Raw genomic sequence first — 22,182 nt, 5'->3', positions numbered from 1 at the left:
GTTAAGCCTGTCTGTCCTGACAATAGACAGCTTAACACAATAACAGACCCTCCCTGCTTGACACTGTAATACGGGGCCCTCCCATAGGTCCCTCCCGTCCCATTGGAGTAGATCTGCTGTAATGTAAAAACCACCAAACACCAAGAAGTGTATGGACATTTTGCTTTTCTTGCTTGACTTGAAACATGATGATTCATGTTATGAGATAATCTCATGACCACTGGGCCATTGAAACCTGTTGAAACGTCATTGTGAATGTAAGCTATCTAATACATATTGACAAATGAGAAAACAAGCATTGCAATATCTGTGACCACATAATGCAGGATGTCAGGGGCAGGGCAGCTCACTCTACTCTGCTTCTGCCACTCTGCATTTGTGCTATAAAATTGGGCTTGACTTAACTTGCAGTCCTGCCTGATCGCCGGCAGAGGGGGCTGTAACTATGCAGCGCCTGCTGGCTGACATTTTGTCACTCTCATATCCTCATGCCTTCAGTTAAAGATGCTATAGCATTTCCAAAACACCAGATGGCGGAATACAATGAAGCTCCAGACCAAGAGTTCCTCAAACCTATGTCAACTATTCATGTGGCTGGGTCATGAATGCTGCTTTTGTTTTGTTTTCCCTAGAAAAAGGAAAATAAAAATGTTGCAATTATAATGTTTTATTTAGCCTACATTTATTCTTCAGACATTTATCCAGATTACAATACACAGAGAAATGACATGAGCTTACATACATACTTTTCAGGAGCAAAGACAAACAGCCTTATTTTCAGACTGACCAACATGTATGTGTGTGTTTATCAGTGTTGGGCAAGTTATTTTCTAAATGTAATATACTACATAACATATTACTACTAGTTACTTTCATTTGAAAGTATACAAGTTATGTTAGTGTCTGTGTAGGGTAACTCGTTACTTATTACACTACTTTTGGGTTACTTTCACCAAAATAACCACAGAATGACACTGCTGTCCCGAACCATCCCAAAAAAGAATTCAACCATCCTGAAGTCAGTGTAAACCGTCCAAAATTCTAAATGTTATCCTTTTCCTTTGTTATTGTTATCTATAGTGGTTATTTGCATAAAAACATGCAATTTGAATAGGAAATGATTGTATCTTTATTCAAATGTGCTTTGTTTAAATTCTTGGCATTAGTAGTTTTAATTATTATAAGGTGCTTGAGAAGTGTCTCACCAAAAAATAGCTATAATTGACAAGATTACATTTGAAGACATCACGATAACATTATAATTGACCTTCACCCAATACTAATTTTTATTGAGTATAGATGAATGCATCATGATGCAAGCTGACAGCATGCAGCTGAGTTTCAAGTTGTAACTTGAGTTACTTGACATAGTGGTATAATATTACTGAAATCCTATTGGTAATAAGTTGTATTACTGCGTTACTGCTAAAAGTAATATATTACCTGTAATGCAGGAATTTGAATGCAGAGGGCCATAGGGCTCCATTCAAATAAGGTAAATAGCGTGTGAGGGAGACGTGGTGACAAAATCCAAAAGAGGAAACTTTGTGTGCTGTGAATCAGCCGAGAAGAGCTGGAAATAATGACACATATCCACACAACGTCTATTTTGAATGGATGTGTTGCTCATTATGATCTTAAAATAATCATTTTCCGTCAAGTCCATTTGGCCGATAGCGGCCATTCTGAACACTCAAGTTGGGAAACTAGAAGATAGGCAAACTATATGATCAGAACTTTCTGATGCCATTTGTTTGTCTTGTTTGTGCTACACAGCAGCCTTTTGACTTGAAGGTATATAGTAACTTCATGTCAGCAGCCTAGCTGTCACCACAGCGATACGACATCATGATGAAAGTTTCAATTGAGGCCCACCTGGGAAGTGCAGTCTAAATACATCACACTTGTGAATGCACCCATGAAGCCTACATGGCCAAAGCATTTCACACATTTGATAATGTTGCTGTGAGCCGTTAAGGTTGACTCTAAGTTTGTAACACACACACACACACACACACACACACACACACACACACACACACACACACACACACACACGTACACGACACTGCACTAACCTACTTTCCCCCTTTCTTGACTTCTTTTAGTCACTACTACTACTTTGTGGCTGAGGGTGGGCCCCTAGTTGCTTCCTGCCTCCCTCCCTCCATCCCTCCCTCACACACACACACACACACACACACGCACGCACGCACGCACACACACACACTCACACACACACACACACACACACACACACACACACACACACACACACACACACACACACACTCACACACACTCTCACACACACACACACACACACACACACACTTGCTTGCTCTCGCTCACTACTGCTTTCAGACACACTTTTAAAACCACTTAGAATAAAAAATAACACAACATGCGCGCGCACACACACACACACACACACACACACACACAAACGCACGCAGGCAAGGAGTGGCACGCTCACACATCAACACATACATTTCTTCAAAACCCTAAAGCCATGTAAGTAAACAGCTCTCTCTCTATTGGGAACTGAGACTTTATTGTGGGCCAGAGAAGCCAGGTGCTGCCTTCGCCTCTCCAGCCCAGGCCAGCACCGGCCACTCAGGGCTCACTGTTCCAGCCCAGGCCAGCACCGGCCACTCAGCGCTCACTGTTCCAGATCATAGCTCCAAGGAATCTCATACTGCCCTATAACCCCCTAAAAACACACATACTATAACCCCTCTCTCGTCTCTTATGGCGCCTCATTTAAGAAGATAAGCTCAAACCCAAGCGACGATGGATTTAGGGAAGACCGATCCTAAAGCAGCTACATGGAACTTTTAACTGGTTATGAAACATTCTAAATGTAATACTGATACATCACATCTAACCTACATGCTACATCGGCGAATGAGGCTATCAGTGAGGAGATTGGTGATTTCTATAGTGTTTCTAAATGCCTGTGCGCTGAGCGGGCATAGCGTCTGTCACGTGTCATGTCCGTGTGAAACTGCTTGTAATTATTGCTCCAGGTGGCGGATGAAGCAATAACATCTAGTAAATAAAACAGTGGGAGAGGCCAGGACAGCTTGGCTTGCCGTTGCTCGGACAGCGCGCTGCGGGAGGAGCCTCGCCTCGGTGTATATCGCTTTTGTCCACAGGTGCCGCTACAATCACCACAAAATGAAAGTTCCTCATAGCTGATTTAATAGAGAGACGTCATGCCCAGGGTTAGGCACACGAATCAAGGGACTTTATCCACCATTTATTTGTCCATACACATTTCGTAAATGCTTATTTAAAACAAAAAAAAGCGGATAAAAAACAATCAAACCTTTTTTATATAAAGTCATAGAGCATCAGAATCAGTTTTATTGCCACAATATGCAAGATTACATAATATGAGGAACTTGTCTTAGTGTAAGTATGCAGCGTATAGCGGTCATATCAATATTCTGAGATAAAAAAAATATATCTAAAAGACAAAATCACAACAAGTGCAGTCCAATACAATATACATAGGAGTGTTGATTAGACATTAAATATGAATTTACTGTCCAAGTTAAATAGGCATTCAATAGGAATTTACAGTCCAAGCGGTGCGCGATGTAATCAGTGAAACACGTGATATCTCCCTTTCCGTTCCTTCTCTTTTCTTTTACTTCACTCTCTATCTCTTCCTCTCTGTCTTTCAGCCTTACAGTCAGCCATGTTAGATATGGTATGCAGAACTGAGCTTTGGCTAAGTCCAGCTGCCCCAGTTACCATCAATACCATGGCCCCCAAAAGCAGGGGCTCCAAACATTGAACGCCGCCAAACTTGGAGGCCTCTCCATTCCTCCTCTCCTGTTCCATCTCTCCCCTCTCTCCTCCCTCCCTGCACTCATGCTCCCCCTTTTCAAGGTGATGTTTCCACATCTGGAGGTCTGCCCCACACCATCAGGCCTCACTTGGCCAATTCCCTCTGCTGTCCTGGTCATTGCTCAACCCTTCTGGGGAGGGTTGTAGACTAGCACATGCTTCCTCCGATACATGTGAAGTTGCCAGCCGCTTCTTTTAACCTGACAGTGAGGAGTTTCACCACGGTATTCATTCCCCCCAGTTCCCCTCACCTCCGAACAGGCCCCCTGACTGACTAGAGGAGGCGCTAGTGCAGTGACCAGTCCAGGACACATAGCCTTAATACGGCTTCCTACCCGCAGACACGGCCAATTGTGCCTGTATGGATGCCCGACCAAGCCGGTGGAGGTAACACGGGGGCTCGAACCTGCGACCCTTGTGTTGGTAGGCAGGGAGGGAATCTACTGCTGCACTACCCGGATGCCACACTCACGTAATCCCTCTCTCAATAGCACAATCATTTGTTCGCTCATTCACTCCCTCCCTCATTCATTCATTCATCCAGTCAGTCAAGCAGTCACGCACTGATATGAACACTCACAAATATATCCCTCCCCCCGCTCTCAAAAACACATACGCTCACACAGCCGTACTACAGCACTGGGTCCAGAGCCAGATGCAAACCAGATGTTTCCCAGATGGAGATAAGGGCAAAAACACATCAGCTGAAGCACACCACCTTTTCACCTCAGCTCCGCAGAGCAGAAGCAGACGCGGTGCACAAACCCTCCTGCAGTCATGAATGGCAGATACACTATATTTTCCAGAAAGTTAACTTTATTAGTATTATTTGAGCAGTTACTTGGCTGTCCATAGTGAACGCTATAGCTATCTATGTTATCAGTGCTGACTGAGACACGGGCCAGGGACTGTTGGCCTAAAACCAACTGAGGGGTTTCATTCTAAAACACTGTGTATATCCATTTTGGGGAATAATTTGTTCCACCCTCATTTTTCTGCTTTTAAGCCAGCAATCAATTTGTAAGAGTAGGTGTTAACTTTCAAAGGGATTTTACTCAATTCAAATTCAAATTAAATTTAGCATAAAGATGATATTTACCCTTTTGTTTACCATAAAATAGAGCGATTTTTTTTAAACATATATGCTTACAGAATGAATTGATTTGTGTGAATTCTCAGATGTTTCTTGGTTTGGCGGTGGCTTTCTCTAGTGTTGACATTGAGCAAGCCTCAAAGTCACTGCTCAGCGAGGCCAAAACAAGCCCCTTTCAGACACATATGTTGGGACGAAAACAAAGGATCGATTTACACCCACTTCGCCCCACCCTGGACACCCCCCCCCCCTCCCACTCCTTTCCCTCTCCACGCCCCAAAACACACTCCGTAAAAACAATATTTCAAAGACTGATGTTATGAGCTCAAAGCACGGGCCATGCTTTAAGAAGAACAGGCAGCGCTTTGAATTCACAGGTAAATAGGTGAACATGCATGCACACGCACACATACACGTACACGACGTACACGTACACGCACACGCACACGCACACACACAAACACACACACACACACACACACACACACACACACACACACACACACACACACACACACACAGCCTACTGCTCAAAGAAAATAAATTTGAGATGCCATTCTGTACACTATCCCAGCTGCAACCCCCACCGAAGCCCCTCAGGACCCCCAAAACAAACAGGGAGCCAGGGTTTCATTTGAAACCCGTTCACCCCGACATGCAAGCCCTGACAATATCCAGCTGCCAACGAGCTGCCTGGCTGTCCCTGCACCCCAACTCCTCCCCACCCACCAACCCCCAAAATCGCAGCACACCCCAATCCCCAACCTTCCCACACCCCCACCTGTGGCTTCCACAGCTGGGCGAATACTCCCATGGAAACTCCTCCCACTGTGTGTGTGTGTGTGTGTGTGTGTGTGTGTGTGTGTGTGTGTGTGTGTGTGTGTGTGTGTGTGTGTGTGTGTGTAGGCTACAACTTTATTTTATTTCATTAAAAAGAGCCCAACCCAAACCCTATCTACCGTATGCTATTCACCAGGGCTTATCCATACACATTACATTGGGCTTTGGCTCCATTCCGGTGTTATGATCAGTAGGCGGTATTCCCCTCAACTCAAATATGATAATGTTTACTTATGTATTTCTAACTGTCTGATCGTTGAATAATGCTGAATTATTTGATGGACGTATGATGCTGTGCCTCTAAGAGGGCTGTAGAAGGCGACATTTTCCCTCTTGCTTCCAGAAGGAAGTAGTTCCGGGGTGAGGCGCACAGCAATTCAAGGAGGTCAGATTAGCTAGGAGCTACCTGGATGTTGGATAACTAATGTCAGTCCTGCCTTTTGGTGGGGCACCTACACCTGAGCGAGTGAGGCCTGGACGGCTCTCACATCTTTTAGACGACAGAGCTGCCCCGCGTCGAGAGGGACCAAACTACTGGCTGGCCCAGAGAAGAAGCTGACTACTAGACGGTGCCAGACGGCCTGCGCGATGGCAAGGTAATTCGGCTAACTTCAACAGTCAACAGCCTAGTCTTCTTGTAATCTTTGTCAATTCATGTTACAGTGGTCGATGGTGATAATATGCGCCTAGACACAAGTTTAATTGATAAGTTGGACATCGACATTGTCACACCAGTCATAAAATGTTTGTGTGAGCTTTTGCACATGCCAAACAATCGGCCCGTTCCAAAGAGGCACTCACTCTACTGAGACAGCTCTCCTTGCAGTCAAAGAGGCCCTTCACACTGCTAAGGCCTCATCCCTCTCATCTGTCCTTGTCCTCCTTGGCCTGTCTGCTGCTTTCGATACAGTCAACCACCAAATCCTTCTCTCCATTCTGTCTGACCTATAGGCATTGGAGAAAACTGTTGCGCCTTTGTTTGTCCCTTGTTCTGGTTTGGCTGCAGGTGCGGTGGTCCAGAGAATATGAAGGAAAGCTGACAGAATAGACTCGCTCACTGCATAGTAATTTAAGGAAGACTCCTTAGACTGAGACTTGCGAAAATATAATTTTCTTTTATTTGCCCATAAAGTGCTCGGTGCTCATAGTGAAAATAAAAAAGCAAACGTTTCGGTCCTAGGACCTTCGTCAGTGCTTGGTACCATACCAAACACTGACGAAGGTCCTAGGACCGAAACGTTTGCTTTTTTATTTTCACTATGAGCACCGAGCACTTTATGGGCAAATAAAAGAAAATTATATTTTCGCAAGTCTCAGTCTAAGGAGTCTTCCTTAAATTACTATGCAGTGAGCGAGTCTATTCTGTCAGCTGACCTATAGGCATCTCAGGATCTGCACACTCCTGGTTTGCTTCCTATCTCTCTAACCGCTCATACCGGATCTTATGGAGAGGATCCCTCTCGAGATCCTGCCCTCTTACTACCGGTGTCCCTCAGGGCTCAGTCCTGGGCCCCTTGCTTTTCCTACGCCGATGACACTCAGCTTTACCTTTCCTTCCCCTCCTCAGACACCCAAATCGAGGCACGCATCTCTGCGTGCCTCAAAGACATCCGTGGCTGGATGTGTGCCCACCACCTCAAGCTCAATCTTGGTAAGACAGAGCTACTCTTCCTCCCAGTGAAAGACTGCCCTCTCACAGACCTCTCTATCTCCATTGACAATACCACTGTGCTTCCCTCCCAAACAACTAAGAATCTTGGGGTGATCCTTGACAACAGCTGTCTTGCTCGGCCTACATTGCTGCGACAGCACACTCCTGTAGGTTCTCCCTGTACAACATTCACAAAATCCGTCCATTTCTCACGAGGGAAGCGACACAACTCCTGGTCCAGTTACTTATCATCTCCCACCTGGACTACTGCAACGTGCTTCTGGCCAGCCTTCCTGCCTCTGATATCCGACCGCTTCAGCTCATTCAGAATGCTACAGCCCGTCTGGTGTTCAACCAACCCAAATTCTCTCATGTCACTCCCTTCTTCCGGGACCTTCACTGGCTTCCCATCTCGGCACGCATCAAATTCAAGACACTGGTACTGGCCTACAGGGCAGTACACCAGACAGCTCCTCTGTAGCTATAATCTATGGTCAGGCTCCAAACCTCTCACCTCCGCTCCTCCACCAGTGCAGGACACCCCGCCCCTCCTCCGCTATGGGGGCTCAAAAGTCGCTCATCCCGATCGCGACTCTTCTCGTCCCTGGCACCACAATGGTGGAACAAGCTCTTCCCTTCGGCCAGGACGGCCGAATCACTGCCCATCTTTCGGCAAAGACTAAAAACACACCTTTTCAGGCTCCACCTGGGGCCTTCTTGAACTAGCATCTCTCTCTCTCTCTCTCTCTCTCTCTCTCTCTCTCTCAAAAAACAAACAAAACTACTTTACCACTCTATTCCTTCAGGAAGTTGTAGCTGCCATAGATTGTGTTGCATAGTTGATTTCTCTATTGTTGACAAAAATGTGTTATTGTAAGTCGCTTTGGATAAAAGCGTCTGCCAAATGACGTAATGTAACGTAATGTAATGCATGTTTTGAACGGGCACTGCACTCCCTCAAATGTGACTTACGTAAGACTGTGTTTGTATGTGTAAGGTGCTTGAATGTGATATATCATCTTTCCTGCATTTGGGAGAAAACCGAAAAGAGAAGAAAAGAGGAAAAAAGAGAAAAAGCTCTACTTCTACCAGACTGTACCTCTTCTGTACTTCATTTGTTTATGTATTCTCTCTCTCTCTTACTTCCTTTAGTGTTGTCTCTATCTCGCTTTCATTCTCTGTCATTTTACCATTTCCCATCCCGCCTTTCTAACGCTCTCTTCTCCTCCCCCGCTTCACCCATAATTGGTTGTGGCATGTCAGTAGTTTATCGTCGGCATAAACAATCTACTGTCTGTGGTAAACAAGTGTCCTCTGGGTGGTTGTTTCCACAACTGAAGGGCAGAAGAAGGCCATGGAAAACCCAAGAGATTTCCTGTTGAATTGAAACTACAGCCAATCAGCAGCATCATCTTTTCAGTTTCAAGGTTCTGAGAGTCTCACAGGTGTTTTGTTGCAGAGCGTCCTCTGTACCAGCACCGCAATCCCACTTTCAAGGTTCTGGTCTAGTCTTTGCCCTCCGTTCGGTTCCTTTCTGCAATCTCTGTCTCTTCCTGTCTGGAACCTAACATGATTTTACTTTCCATGTGTTGTGATGCTGTAATTAACCCAACAAAAAGGAAAATAGAATTGATGTTGATAGAAGCTGTAATAAATTGTCATCATCTTCATGAAAGCAAAACCATAATACATCTAGAAATCCATCTTATTCCATACATTTAGGATTTTCTATTGATCTCAGCAGGATGGTCGATGCTGCTTGTTCTTTCACTGTGAATTCATAATGAGCTCTTTTCCCATGATTAGTAGACTACTAAGTAGAACATTTTATTTTGCTAGCAGGGTTCCTCAGTTTCAGGCTTTAGGCCAGTCTATTCTTCTTTAATTTCCATCCTTTCACTCAGCTGGGATAGGGTGTCACCACTTTAAAGATCAATTCAAACTCTATTAACACTAAAAGTATGAGGTTGTGTAAGACTGCCACTGTTTTAGGATGTCAGATGATGCCACTAATTCACACGTTTCTATTGTGCTTCTTTTGGCCTTATTCCACAGTCGGTCAATTTGGAGTTTACATGTTTTTTGAATCATAAATTAGAATGGAAAGAGGTGAACTGACTTTTTTCAGGAGCACAAGATCCTTCATGACCAGCTCACTGTCTTCTGACGCGAGTCACACTGCACTGTGTGACCGCTTAAAAGGGCGTTAATGTATTCAAAGGGCATGGACTGTGAACTGGAGACAATGGGGCCAATGACTGCATCATAGCCAATTGTAACATGCTTATTAACAGCACTGTACTGAAAACAGGAGAACCATTGGGATTAAGGTTGGGGGACTGGAGCAAACACACCCACAGACACACACACACACACACACACACGCACACGCACACGCACACACACACACACACACACACACACACACACACACACACACACACATACACACACACACACACACACACACACACACACAGTGTGTAGACAACAAAATGAGGATTAGGAATTTACTGCAGAACAAAAGGCTGACTATAAATACAAGCGAAGGGTGGTGACACTGACAACACAACGAGGGATCAAGCTGCAGAGGCCTCATTGTCTGCTGACGACCTTTCAAATATGACAATGTAAACAGGCCACTTGACACACAGATTATGACAGTGTAAACAGGTCATTTGACACACAGATTAGGAGTGGATTAGGGATCTGGGGCACCATGCTATTTGAGGGAATACAAAACTATTATGAATCACAGTGGGAGAGACAAACAATTACTGTATACTACCCAGTATATAGAATAACAATCAGAGAGCTTGCTGTGTTTCGGTTGAGCAGAGGATGCAAAATATCTGGCGTCAGTGGATGAGAACATGCAGCCATTTAGGACTATTGTAGGACTGTAGAAGAGATGTTTTTTATTTATTCATTTATTTATTCTCAAATTGATTGTCAAAGCTCTTGATCCAAATGCAAACAGTCTGTCTGAGACAAATGAATATTCGCTGTAGCTGTTTTTTCCCAACTGCTGGTAAAGATCGGGAAACATTTTCCATGTGGCAATGAAGGTATTCTACAACGAGAGGCTTCACACTTTTGTTGTTTTCATGTCTTTCTTCATATTATTTTTGCTGCAGTGTGTTGGTTTTTAATATTTCTTGATATTATTTTGCTCCAGTGTGTTGGTTTTTTAATATTTCTTTATTGTTTTGCTCCAGTGTGTTGGTTTTTAATATTTCTTCATATTATTTTGCTCCAGTGTGTTGTTTTTTAATATTTCTTTATTGTTTTGCTCCAGTGTGTTGGTTTTTAGTCAAGTCTTTTCTTTTAAAGATATGAACATAACGGAAATGGTTTGAATCTTTGGAAACAGTAGTAAATCAGACAGATATATATCAGAGATATTTGAAACTTTGTCCAATAAACTAAGTGGATATGATGAAAACATATATGAAGAAAATAAAATCAGAGATTGAGCTTTAACTCGGATGGATTCCACTTTGATCACTGAAAAGCTTGAACTCAACTTTATTTTTCAACAGACAAGCGGACATCTGTCGGAAAGCGTTTTGATCTATTTGAGCCTTCTGCTGAACGGCCTTGAACTTTGCTAAGCCCCCATGTGGAAATATCCTTTTCTAAGAACCATTGCATTCCATAGCATTTTCTAAGAACCATTGCATTCCATAGAATTTTCTAAGAAACATTCCATAGTAATCACTGTCACACACACAACACACACCATGGCTGGGACACCATGGCCGGGCCACATTGCTACCTGCTTGGACAGCAGTCACTTGTGTAAAATCAAGCAAAGCCTCACATAAACCTGAACAGCTGTAGACCTTTTTCACAGCAGCCATTTTGTGTCTCAAGGCAAGCGCAAACACAGGGGTAACCAATAACATTAATGAGGGCCCCGGCACTGGAACCCCTAAATGGAATGGAAGTTGGAAACCATCATTAATGTTATTGGGTTACACACCTGTGTTTACCCTGCCTTGAGACACAAAATGGCTGCTGTGAAAATGGTCTATGTTGCCTTCATCTGCAGTGTCTGGGCAGGGGCAACATTATTCATATGAGTCAGTCCAGCCACTGACAAGTGGGTATTAATAGCAAGTCTGTGTGTGTGTGTGTGTGTGTGTGTGTGTGTGTGTGTGTGTGTGTGTGTGTGTGTGTGTGTGTGTGTGTGTGTGTGTGTGTGTGTGTGTGTGTGTGTGTGTGTGTGTGTGTGAACCCTGGAATAACATTTTAGTGAGGGCGTTGGCCGGTCTATGGCCTCTCAGATCGATGACTCCGACATGATGTCACTGGAACGGCTGCTGCCCAGGGGCATAGTTGAGAAGAAAACATGGTTCACCCACCTCTTTGAAAAGAAGTAGGGATGCACGATATATCAGCAACCATATCGCTATTAGCAGATGTTATTCTTTTTTTTTTCTTTATCGGTATATATATGTATCGGCCAACATTTTCACATTGAGAGGATGCAATGCGGTAAATCTATGTTTTATGGGCTTTTCCAAATGTTTTGGAAATAAACCAGTCATTACCTTTTCAAATTCAGTTTACAGTACATGTGTTTTTTAATATGTACAACATTTGATTATCAAACTTCTTTTAACTCAGATCAAATCGACATCTGTAAATATTGGTTATCAGCCATGACCGCAATGTTCATAATCTGTTATCGGTATCGGCCAACATTTTCACATGGGGCCATCTCTAAAAAGAGGCAAAGAGTGTACTCACCTCTTTCCAGATCAGCTGTATCAAACAAGGTGGGTAAACTACCCACCTCTGTATTTACCACGACACTCCTGCTGCTGCCCATGTCATGCATGATGAATAACCTGTAACACTGAGGCTGTGTAATAATAGGAAAAGAGAGAAGCAATGTCATATTGAAATAGAGAGGAAGAGTCTGTGTCACAATAGGAATAGGAAGGAAGGGAAAGGGAAGTAAGTGCAATGTAATAAGCAAAGGCCTTTGAGCAGTGATTCAGAAAAAGGAGAAAAACATGATGTTACAATAGAGTTTGGAGTAATGAAGCAAAGACATGCAATAATGGGAGCATGTGTGAACGTTAAAAGGTCAACATAGTACTACAAGATCAAATTAACCTCAGACAAATCCTCTCTTGTCCCTCTAACTTTGGATGAAAGCCAACCGATGGTCTATTTTAGAGTGGTTTTCAAACTTTTTGCACCTGGCCAAGGCACACCAAAGGGCAAGATGCAATCTCAAGGGACACCTATATATCCGTGCAAAATAGCCTCTATAACACGTGTTATCACTCTAAACACTTTTTATTTACTAAGCTATGGAAAGACCTTATCAGTTAAGGGATGTTTTACATCAGGTCCGGTCAGTAAGGTAAGGTCAGTAAGGTAAGGTCAGTGTCTTTGGGTCACTGAAAAGCGCTATATAAATCGATTAATTATTATTATTAAGGTAAGGTTAGGTAAGGTAAGGTACGGTGAGGTAAGGTGAGGTATGGTAAGGTGAGGTGAGGTAAGGTAAGGTGAGGTATGGTAAGGTGAGGTAAGGTGAGGTGGTAAGGTGAGGTGAGGTGAGGTGGTAAGGTGAGGTGAGGTGAGGTAAGGTAAGGTGAGGTGAGGTGTGGTAAGGTAAGGTGAGGTGAGGTGAGGTGAGGTGAGGTGGTAAGGTGAGGTAAGGTGAGGTATGGTAAGGTATGGTAAGGAGAGGTAAGGTGAGGTGGTAAGGTGAGGTGAGGTGAGGTAAGGTGAGGTGTGGTAAGGTGAGGTAAGGTAAGGTGAGGTGGTAAGGTGAGGTGAGGTAAGGTAAGGTGAGGTGAGGTGAGGTAAGGTAAGGTGAGGTGGTAAGGTGAGGTGAGGTGAGGTGAGGTAAGGTGAGGTGGTAAGGTGAGGTAAGGTAAGGTGAGGTGAGGTGTGGTAAGGTGAGGTGAGGTGAGGTGAGGTGGTAAGGTGAGGTAAGGTGAGGTATGGTAAGGTATGGTAAGGTGAGGTAAGGTGAGGTGGTAAGGTGAGGTGAGGTGAGGTAAGGTGAGGTGTGGTAAGGTGAGGTAAGGTAAGGTGAGGTGGTAAGGTGAGGTGAGGTAAGGTAAGGTGAGGTGAGGTGAGGTGAGGTAAGGTAAGGTAAGGTGAGGTGGTAAGGTGAGGTGAGGTGAGGTAAGGTAAGGTGAGGTGAGGTGTGGTAAGGTAAGGTGAGGTGAGGTGAGGTGAGGTGAGGTGGTAAGGTGAGGTAAGGTGAGGTATGGTAGGTGAGGGAAGGTGAGGTGGTAAGGTGAGGTGAGGTGAGGTGTGGTAAGGTGAGGTGAGGTGAGGTAAGGTGAGATACTTAAGTTTAATGTAACGAGTGTAGTCCAGCTGCTGTTATTGTGACGTATGATGGGGAGGGGGAGCTCTCATGTCAGTGCGGGGGGGGGGGGGGGGGGGGGGGGGGGGGTGGTTCGGCTGTGCTCGGCTGTTACTTTTCACTTTATAATTTGAGATTGTTTTCTGTTTGCACCATTGTTGTAGAATGGACTTTGTATCAATAACATCATTCTTCATCCGCATTAACCTGATAGCATCTCAAGCCAAAAGAGACCGGTGGCCAGGTGACATCAACATAATAATTAAGCCAGGAGTCAGGAAAGTTGTCTTGCAGAATTGTATTCATCCAAACATACATATTTGCAAGTAGAAGATTTCCATTTGCATAGAGACTGGCTCCCTGGAAAAGCTGGCTTGTTTCCAGATCAGGAGTGTGACCCTGTGTCTGCATGTCTTGGTGTGGGTTTTGAAGGCAACTCTGAGCCCTACAAGGGCACCATGACTGCACGCTGTGAGATAGAAAGAGCTGCTAATGTGCCTTATAGGTTTTCTGAGTATGGTGTCTGTCTTATTTATGTGACATGCATTTACAACTCATACCAATAATGTGTATGCAATTATTGCTTATTGATTATGAAATGAGCCAATGGAACTTAAATTTTATACAACAAACCATCTTCTGCTATTGATGTGATCCTGCACTGCATACTGCACTAAGTGAAATTCTTGTAATATGATAGGCTACTCACTGTGTCTATTAAAATGAATCTTGAAACTTGATTATCTCCTACTGAAATTATAAACAAATAATTTAGCCTACATGTTTATTTGTTTATTTATTAGGATCCCCATTAGCTTTTGCAATTACAAAAGCTAGTCTTCCTGGGGTCCAACACAAAAAAACATTACACAAAAACTAACATAACATTCATTTTGCAATCATTATTTCAACCTTGCAGTTGCGCATTTGCATTCATCATACAATTATTTCATTTTTCAATAGTAAAATCATGGGGGAATAGAAAAAGAAAAATACAATAGTAAACAGTTCAAATGTTTGATCTCTGAATCACTCAGAAACCAAACCAATCTGCAAACAACAACCCCCAACAAGAGAATAATGGTCATGCATGGTCAACAGGTCATAGACTGCATTATGCTGTCATGGAGAAATAGCTCTTCTCTTCCAAAAACACATAGCCTACTTTTGAGTCGTTCATCATGTTATGAAACATGAAACAGGTGGTCAAAATAGAGTTGAGGTTTTGCCGCGCTCAAGTTGCAGTTCAACTGAGGCAGAAACTGGGGCAGTGGGCGCAGTGCCAGAGAAAACGTGACGTAAGCTACAGGAGAATGTGCACGTCACATCATTTAAGAGAGAAGGGAAATGGCCCCCATGCCAAGATCATTTGAGCGTTACTTCTTTCAGGCTGCACTAGTGCAGACACACAGTGAGCACAGACAGAGACAGCAGCAACAAGTGGAGAGCAGGAGCCTGCAGAAAGTTTCACTGGAGAGTTGTCGCATCATAACAGGGTAAGAAAACGTTGTATTATATTAATTAAACATTAATATGCCTTAAAATCACACATTTGTAATTTCGTTTTTCTTTTCTTTGTTGCATTTTAGATGTTCCACAACACGTTTGGCTGCAGCAATGCATCGCCAGCCTGTGCCTAACTAACTGCGCTTCATTTGAAATTAATATTGATTATGATGATAATGTTGATTGCCTCCCTGCTGCGACTGTTTTGATGGACCCACGTGACTGGCTCTAGTAGGACGTCCCTCTGGCCGTCTTGTTGGCAAACAAGCCGCAGATAAGGGACTTAATAGGGACAAGAAGGAAGGTCCTCCTGTGGTTCGTGTTACAGTCTCTACTAGGCTAGGAGTTTTCAACGTGACTTTGTTTTTCTCCTCTCAGCTGTCAGGAACACTGTTCACTTTCTTTAGGTGCGCATTCGTTTTCCAAGCAGAGCTGTGAAACTTCTAACGTTAGTTTACTTTTTCAACGCCGCTTCTTTGAGTTACGGACGCTGATGGTAAGAGAGACAAATCAAGTACGATGCAGCAGATCGAGTGCATCGTCTTTCCATTCATTAATCAATGATTGTGGGAGAGTTTGGGTAGCTGTTTTTATCAAAGTGAATATTTGGCTGTCGCACTTGTGTGTAATTTGAATGTTACTACTGTGCTTTGACAAGATGTGCGCTGTTTCTGTGTCGCATCTCATTGACCCAGATCCCAGGCGGTGACTAGTCTTATCTTAATATTAATGTAACTGCGTCATAATAATATGAGGGGTTTTCTTCCTATCTTGAAGTTTGGTTAATTTGCTGATGCTTATTCGCACGACCTGCTGAGGTGAGATGCTGCTGTTGATAGTTTCACAGTGGCGTGCTATTGGTTTTATTGAAGTTAATTTGGGAGCAGGCAGAGGCTGTGGAGGGTTTCTTGGTGTTTTCGGACCCCGCAGTGGAAACTTGAACCGTTCTGCATACCGACCGCGCCCACTTTATATTCGACACAAACAACTTTCTCTTGGAGACTTCGATAGTCCTGCTGGCGGGAGAGAATATAGGTCAGGGTTGTTGTTTTTTCTTTAATATGTTTTTTATCCTGCTTTTTATAGAAAATTTGATAAATGAAGTTGATTAAGTTTAAAGTGAACTGCTGACTCTGGAATGAGAAATTGTGAAAGTGAAATGTGCTCTGACAGACTTGTGGTTTTCAAACGAGTCTAATGACAATATGGCATCATCATGAATACACAAATAGACAGACATCATGAAACGGAAAATAGCTGGTGAAAGTTGAGTTACCAGCAGCTATTATGTTGATGTCAAGCAGTTACGCAAGGCGTTGCGCAAGCCTTGCATAACTGCTTGGCATCAACCACCACAGTGGCGCTGTTTTTCAGCTTGGCCTGTAGAGCTTTATTAACCCGGGGAAGAGAAGATTAATTCTCCACATTTCTGAGACCTGCAATCACCAGGGACCAATACAAATCTATGGAGGGCTACTTCTCACAAGTCCAAAATCAAGTTAAATGAATTAAACTAATTAATTAAACCACTAAGCAATTAGTGGTTTATTGCTAATATACCACAGAAGAACACAAATGTTCAACAAACTTTAATTTTTTACCAAATTATTTGACAGCAAATAGGAAAGTGACTAGTCTAACTGCAATCAGCATTTGGGCAGCCAGCCAGCACCCCCCCCCCCCCCCCCCCTCCCTCCCCCACACTTTATTTTTTTTACTGCGTGCAGTATGGTGGGGAATGCTATTTCTAGGAGGAAAATTATGGGGGGGGAGGTCTATACATTTTTTCATAAGGGAAAGGGAGAGTCAATGAGGGATCAGCCACTGCAAGGAAAAATAGTTTTGTGACTCGTGGTGGAGCTATATTAGAGGTTTGTGATACAGTGAAGCTGAGCCATTGAAGGAGAAACCTACCACTTAGAAACAAGACCTAGTTAATTTAGAATACTAATATCAGTATTAAGGATCTGATATTCTGAGAATGTTCGCTGCAGTTTAGTTTAATCTCTCTTAACTTTGGGGTCCTGTAATTTAGGAGAGTTGAAACTAAACTGTGCAGGGACCATTCTCAGAATTCAAGCAGTGTCCCTCTAATTGAATGTGTCACAGAGCAGCAGATAGGAGTTTTCCCAGCTGAGCCGGGGAAACATTCCTCACACATACGCACTGCAGTCTTTTCCTCCACTTGACCTCTGACCTCTGCCTGCTGGACACCAGAGCAGGTGGAGGCTCGGCAGTGCAGCAAGTGTAGTTGGAGATTTATTTGGTGTTCATTCAGTTACCTGTTCCTGAAGTTAATTACTGAGAGGGCGAGGTTCACACGTGTGTTTGATCACATAAAACACAAAGGCGATAGGGCAAATACTGATGTGTGTGTTGGTAGGTGTGAGCGTGTGTGTTTGAGCCTATGGTTTGAGCACTTTAAGGGCTTGTATCTGTGGATGTAATCTATGCTAATAAACCCGCGGATCACACCTCATTGAAACTCTGCAGGCCCAGCAGACCAACTCACCCTCTGCGTTTTCTCTTTCTAACAGACATGGCGATGGCTTCACCATCCACATCGACAACATTTATGGCAGCGGCAGCATCTGAGTCAGAGCCCCGGCATCTGGGAGGCATCGAGGCCCTGAAGCTGAAGGTGGGGCCGGTGCGGAGGAACCTGTTTGGGCCCGTCGACCATCGCCAGCTGCAGCAGGACTTCCAGCGGCTGCTCTGCCTGAGCGTGGAGGTCTCCAACAAGCGCTGGGACTTCGACTTCCAGAGTGACCGGCCGGCTGGGCAGGGCTCGGCCATGGAGTGGGAGGAGATGAGGTGCCAGGATGTGCCTGCGTTCTACCGCAGCTGCACGGTGAGGCGCGCGGGGCGGCCCGTGGGCGGGACGACCCAGACGACGAAGGCCCCCGGCAGGTGGCCGCCGTCCTTGTCGTGCGAGAGCTCCCCGGGCTCCGAAAGCTCGTCGTCCGGGTCTGGGGATGAGTACCTGGAGGTGATCACCAGGGGGGGCTACCGGCTAAAGCGGCTGAGCAAACACAGACAGCCCAACATCACAGGTCAGTTAGAACTGCTGCACAAATCAGGTGAACTGTGTTTTATGAAGAGAGTTCAATCATGGTTATATTACGATACGCTGTATTGTCAAAACATGTTTTGGAGATGTGAAGTTCTAATATAAAGTTGTAAGTTATTAGTGTGCCAGAAATGTTCCTGACTTATTGTATACTGGCTTGTTATATATATATGTTGTAACTCCTGTCCTCCTTGTCTGCAGATTTCTTCAGAGTGAAGAAGAGGAGGAGACTTCTGCATTATAAAGGATCTTCTTCTCGGCAGTAGAGAAGCACACACACACACACCCAGCGGAGGATCAATTAGTGGTTGATATCGCTGTACAAGACACCTCAGAACAACAAATACTTCTCATATCATGTTTATAGTATGTAGCAATTTGTAAAAGACTGTCCAAAAGCTCATACAGCATGGGCTTAAAAAATCCTCAGACACACGATACCTGATTTTTTCAGCACAATGAAGGGACCATTATCCCAGCTGACAAACCTTTGAAACGGTTTCTATATGTGTACATTCTTCATTTTATTTACCGTCTTTCTGACCTTGTATTGTTTTCTCAGCTTTTTGATTATACTGTGAAAGTATTTTAATGCACTCTTTCAGGAAAGAAACAGATACTGGCTCTAGCCGTAAGAGGTTAATTGTCTTCTGGCAGGCACGCAGATAGTATTTTTCTAGGTCCCGACCTCAGTCCTCGCTCTCGTCAAACTCATAAGAGGTTTTGATTAGATTGCTATTCCTGGCCTCGTACCACACACACCCCATGGCTCCAAGAGCTGTTCGGCCGCGTGAGTGGAGGCCGGGGTCAAAACGTCACCCAGGGTCCAATGTTGGCAGGGCGACTGTGATTAGTTCCAGGTTAAAAGGTCAACGGTGGATGTTCAACGATGAGGTAATGTGCCCCTGCCTGTACAACAGGGACCTAAATTCTGAGTAATAATAATGTTTCAAATGTGATTATATGGCCATTTATTTGTTAATGCTAGGTCGTCAGAATGACGAAATGATGAAAAATAGGTAAGCAATGTCTAAAACGAGGTAAGATAAGGTGTTTGTGGAAACCTGTGCCATTTCCCCAAAATTATAGACTAAAAAACTGGAGTCATTGTGGCTCGTATACACTCCACCATTGCCACATTCTCTCTAATAAGATCAAATATCGGTTTCTTTGTCCATTCCACCATTACAATGAAGCCAAGTAATTTAGAAAGCGCCCAAACTACTTTACTATAACCTTATTCCCTTTTTGCTTGATATTTGCATAATGGGGTTGTCAAAAAAATCTATTTAGGTTTTTCGGGGGGTAACAGACCACAACTTACCTTATGTAGTTTTATGTTATTGTCAGCTTAATGCTTTTAGCAATGTAGCATTTTCCACTCTTGTCTTTACTGTATGTGATGTCAAACTTTTTGGCATGCCTATTTTCTCTATGAAGGGAATTTAGCGTTGATTTCCCCCCTTCTATTATCACTGTCCTGCGGCTCAGAGGAATCAAAGCTGATTCCACTTTCGGTGATTTTATATGAAGAGTTGAGCTGCGTCAGTTTCTACCGCTATGTGCAGTTGTATTAGTGCACATTTGCATTGTGTATATAGAGTTGGTATGCATGCGTTTGTGTGCGAGTGCGTCTGTTCGTGTGTATTTTGAGGTTCTTCACAAGTTGTGAATGAATTGTTGTGGCAGCTGAGTCAGTTGAACCAAAGAGGAAATAACTACGGTACACCATTCAAATAGAACAGACATCATTGCTACGTGAGTCACTGGCTGCTGCTTGAGTGATCAGTTATGGACCACAGAGGGTCTCAAACCCGCCAGGATCTTTGACTTTATCTGATGCAAATACACTAAAAAGATTAACCCCTACACTGGAAAGACATTGGAGATGTGACAGTATTTTTAAAGACCAGTTTTCCAGTTTCAAGTGACCCATACCTGTTCAACCAGCAGCTTATAGGCGACTCAAATAAGGAAACAAAATAACTTAAAAAAATTCTACTTTTTTTTTTTACCTAAAGTTATTTGGATAAATAGCCATAGTCAGGATTAATCTACCATATCTACCTCATTAAGCAATTGAAGAAGCAAAAAGAAGCAAGTTAACAAAAAAGGCAAAGTTGAAAAAGAAAAATCAAACAAACTATCGAGCTCAGAAGCTGTTGTTAGCGTCTACAGGCAGGAGGTAGAGATGGAGAGAGTGAAACATGAGGAGTTATTCTGTGGTGGTTAAAAGCGTTGAGTGTTTCACATCAGGTAAAGGAGTCAGTGTGTCAGAGCGTGGGCCCAGGCAGCGCCGTGCGGAGGAGGAAACTCCATTCCCTCGGAGGAGCTAAAGGCCTTTGTTTTCTCCAGCTCTCTTTCTGGGAAATCTGCGAGCAGGCCGGGAATGTTGGGCAAAAGAAAAGGGATGTATTTTAATAGAGAACATCTACTCAGACCTCTTGAATCTAAAGGATTTCAGCGGCCAGACAAGTGGTCCGTGATCCAGATACCTTTTGTCTGCTCCCTAAAAAAACAACTCTCAAATGTCTCTCCAGCTCTCTCTCGCTAAACGACAGCCTCAGTCTGTGAAAAGTAAGAAAGAAAAAGGAATGAAACTTATTTGTTCATGTTCATGTTAACACAATGCTGTTTTTTCATGGTTCTACAAGGTTACACTCTTCACAAATTTAAAACGTAAAAAAAAAGGTTAAAGTTATAGTTTTAAATTTGTCGAGTGCTTTTTTTTTGTCTGTTTATATGTGCTTATCCGTGTATGTGTGTCTGTCTTCTCAGCGTGTTTGTTTGAGACAAAACTTTCAAAGTCTATATTAACTTATTTTGAGTTTGTATCTTATTTGTTTGTAGGGAAATAATTATAAATGCCCTTTGTTTTTGCTATAACTAACTGATTGTGTTCATTCCGAAACTATATCTTTGCACTACTTTGAACATAAATGACAAGAGAATTCTATAATTGTTTAAAGTGTTCTTTAAAAACAAACCGACATATACAAACCCCAATAGGCTGAGGCACAGACTAGGCTCAAGTGTTGATGGGTAAAAATAGTCAATATATTTTGGGTTTTATGCTTCATAGTTCATACATAGCAAAACATTATCAAGTTACGGTAATATATCCCTATCTTAGCGTCTGTTGTAAACATAATCGATCTCATCCCATCAAAATCCATCAATCTCAAAGCCATCACAGCCATATCTTGACATTTTGAATTAATTTCACTTAGTTTTTATCACCAGAGACACCAAAGTCACATTGTGGGAACAGATCATACTTTCATCCTTAGGGTTACTTTGTAGCATTCCTCAAGATTTCACCACAATGTGACAAGTCCCTGGTGAGGGGAAATGAGGAAAAAGTAAAGAATAAAATTATGTCAAGATGTATCCCTTTAATTAATACAACAACCCTAGTCTGTGTCTCACCGCCCCGAAACAAACTTTTCTTTCCTAAATCACTTGTCGCAGCTGTATCAAATTGTAGTGTTCTGTATTTTGTATATCATTATGCATGAATGGATGATAATCCCTATACAGTTTGCGATAATGTAGCTTAGCAACATGTAAGAACTATGGGAACAGAATCATATCCTTTTGTTTTGGTCATATCTGTATAGAAAATGTTAAGAGATTCTAGTACTGGTTTGTTGGTGCACTGTTGCCTTTCACATTGTTAATTTCGTATAGTGTGCTGAAAACATTACAATGTTAATAAATCATATTGATATAAACGGCACAATACTGGTTTGATATCAATGTTTCCACTGTGCTTACAACTGTCAGGAGAAGCAAAACCAGAAAGGCTGCCTGAAAGTCAA

General features: G+C 43.2%; 1 protein-coding gene across 3 annotated transcripts; it reads left to right on the top strand.

Moving 5' to 3' along the window:
- The first annotated feature begins 15,157 nt into the window (after positions 1-15,157).
- On the top strand, positions 15,158-22,093 carry cdkn1d (cyclin-dependent kinase inhibitor 1D). Of its 3 annotated transcripts, none has more exons than XM_083651819.1 (3): positions 15,158-15,281; positions 17,829-18,344; positions 18,563-22,093. In XM_083651819.1, exons 2-3 carry the CDS (start codon positions 17,831-17,833, stop codon positions 18,625-18,627), a joined length of 579 nt encoding a protein of 192 aa, XP_083507945.1. In that variant the 5' UTR covers positions 15,158-15,281; positions 17,829-17,830; the 3' UTR covers positions 18,628-22,093. The 3 variants fall into 3 exon arrangements, with proteins under 3 accessions (XP_083507945.1, XP_083507946.1, XP_083507944.1); XM_083651820.1 differs by lacking the exon at positions 15,158-15,281 and adding an exon at positions 15,574-15,698; XM_083651818.1 differs by lacking the exon at positions 15,158-15,281 and adding an exon at positions 15,580-15,787.
- Positions 22,094-22,182: the final 89 nt, after the last annotated feature.

This window comes from Poromitra crassiceps, assembly GCF_964638095.1.
Source record: "Poromitra crassiceps genome assembly, chromosome: 2".
NCBI lineage: Eukaryota > Metazoa > Chordata > Actinopteri > Beryciformes > Melamphaidae > Poromitra > Poromitra crassiceps.
Note: the sequence above shows the minus strand (reverse complement) of the source record. Positions and strands in the feature narration are given on the sequence as shown.